Below are 626 nucleotides of genomic sequence, written 5' to 3' on the forward strand. Positions count from 1 at the left end.
TGATGATCCAGGCGATGAAGCACGCGCGTGTGTTTGTCACTTATTCACCACCGTCCGTGTTGGTGAGCCCGCGTGTTTTGTCAGCACGCGTCGTTGGTGAGGCACGGACGTGGGTTATGTGCGAAAGCTCTGGGGCATTTGCGACAGCAAAATCTGGTGCGTTGACAAAATCTGTTTTTTCGAGATAGTAATGAGGGAGGCAATGTGGCTGTCGGCGGTCCTGGGTACGCTTGTAGGAGGCTATGAAGTGATAACCGTGCAGCCGTCATTAGAGTTTGGTCAAGTGCTGGATTGTGAAGATCCCTACTCAATCTTGCGGCGACAGTTGAATTTGTCGGAGAGACTGAATGTGGGCGAGAGTATCCGTAGTGTCCTGCTCCGAAAAGCTCTACACAAAGTAAGATTCTCAGGCTTCCTGCCGCTGGAGGATGAGGAAGAGACTACCGACGGGGATTTGATTGAAGTTAATCATAAGAACTACAATCAAGATCGGCTCATGGGAAAGGCCGCTCTTGGAACCATACGGAACCACATTAAAAACATGTTCGAAGGATCGTCGACAGTAAAGGATGGCTCGATGGACGTTAATTCGATGGACGTTAATTCGATAGACGTTAATTCGATGG

The 626-nt window shown here is 49.4% G+C and overlaps 1 protein-coding gene across 1 annotated transcript; it reads left to right on the forward strand.

Moving 5' to 3' along the window:
* Nucleotides 1-190: 190 nt before the first annotated feature.
* Nucleotides 191-397, forward strand: GNI_026250 (hypothetical protein; the record flags this gene model as incomplete). The annotated part of the gene is made up of 1 exon (XM_011136128.1): nt 191-397. A coding segment is annotated over one exon (207 nt), but the record flags the coding sequence as incomplete, so codon positions are not given.
* Between the last annotated feature and the right edge of the window lie 229 nt (nt 398-626).

The sequence above is a fragment of the Gregarina niphandrodes genome (assembly GCF_000223845.1).
Source record: "Gregarina niphandrodes unplaced genomic scaffold scaffold00003, whole genome shotgun sequence".
Taxonomy (NCBI): Eukaryota; Apicomplexa; class Conoidasida; order Eugregarinorida; family Gregarinidae; genus Gregarina; species Gregarina niphandrodes.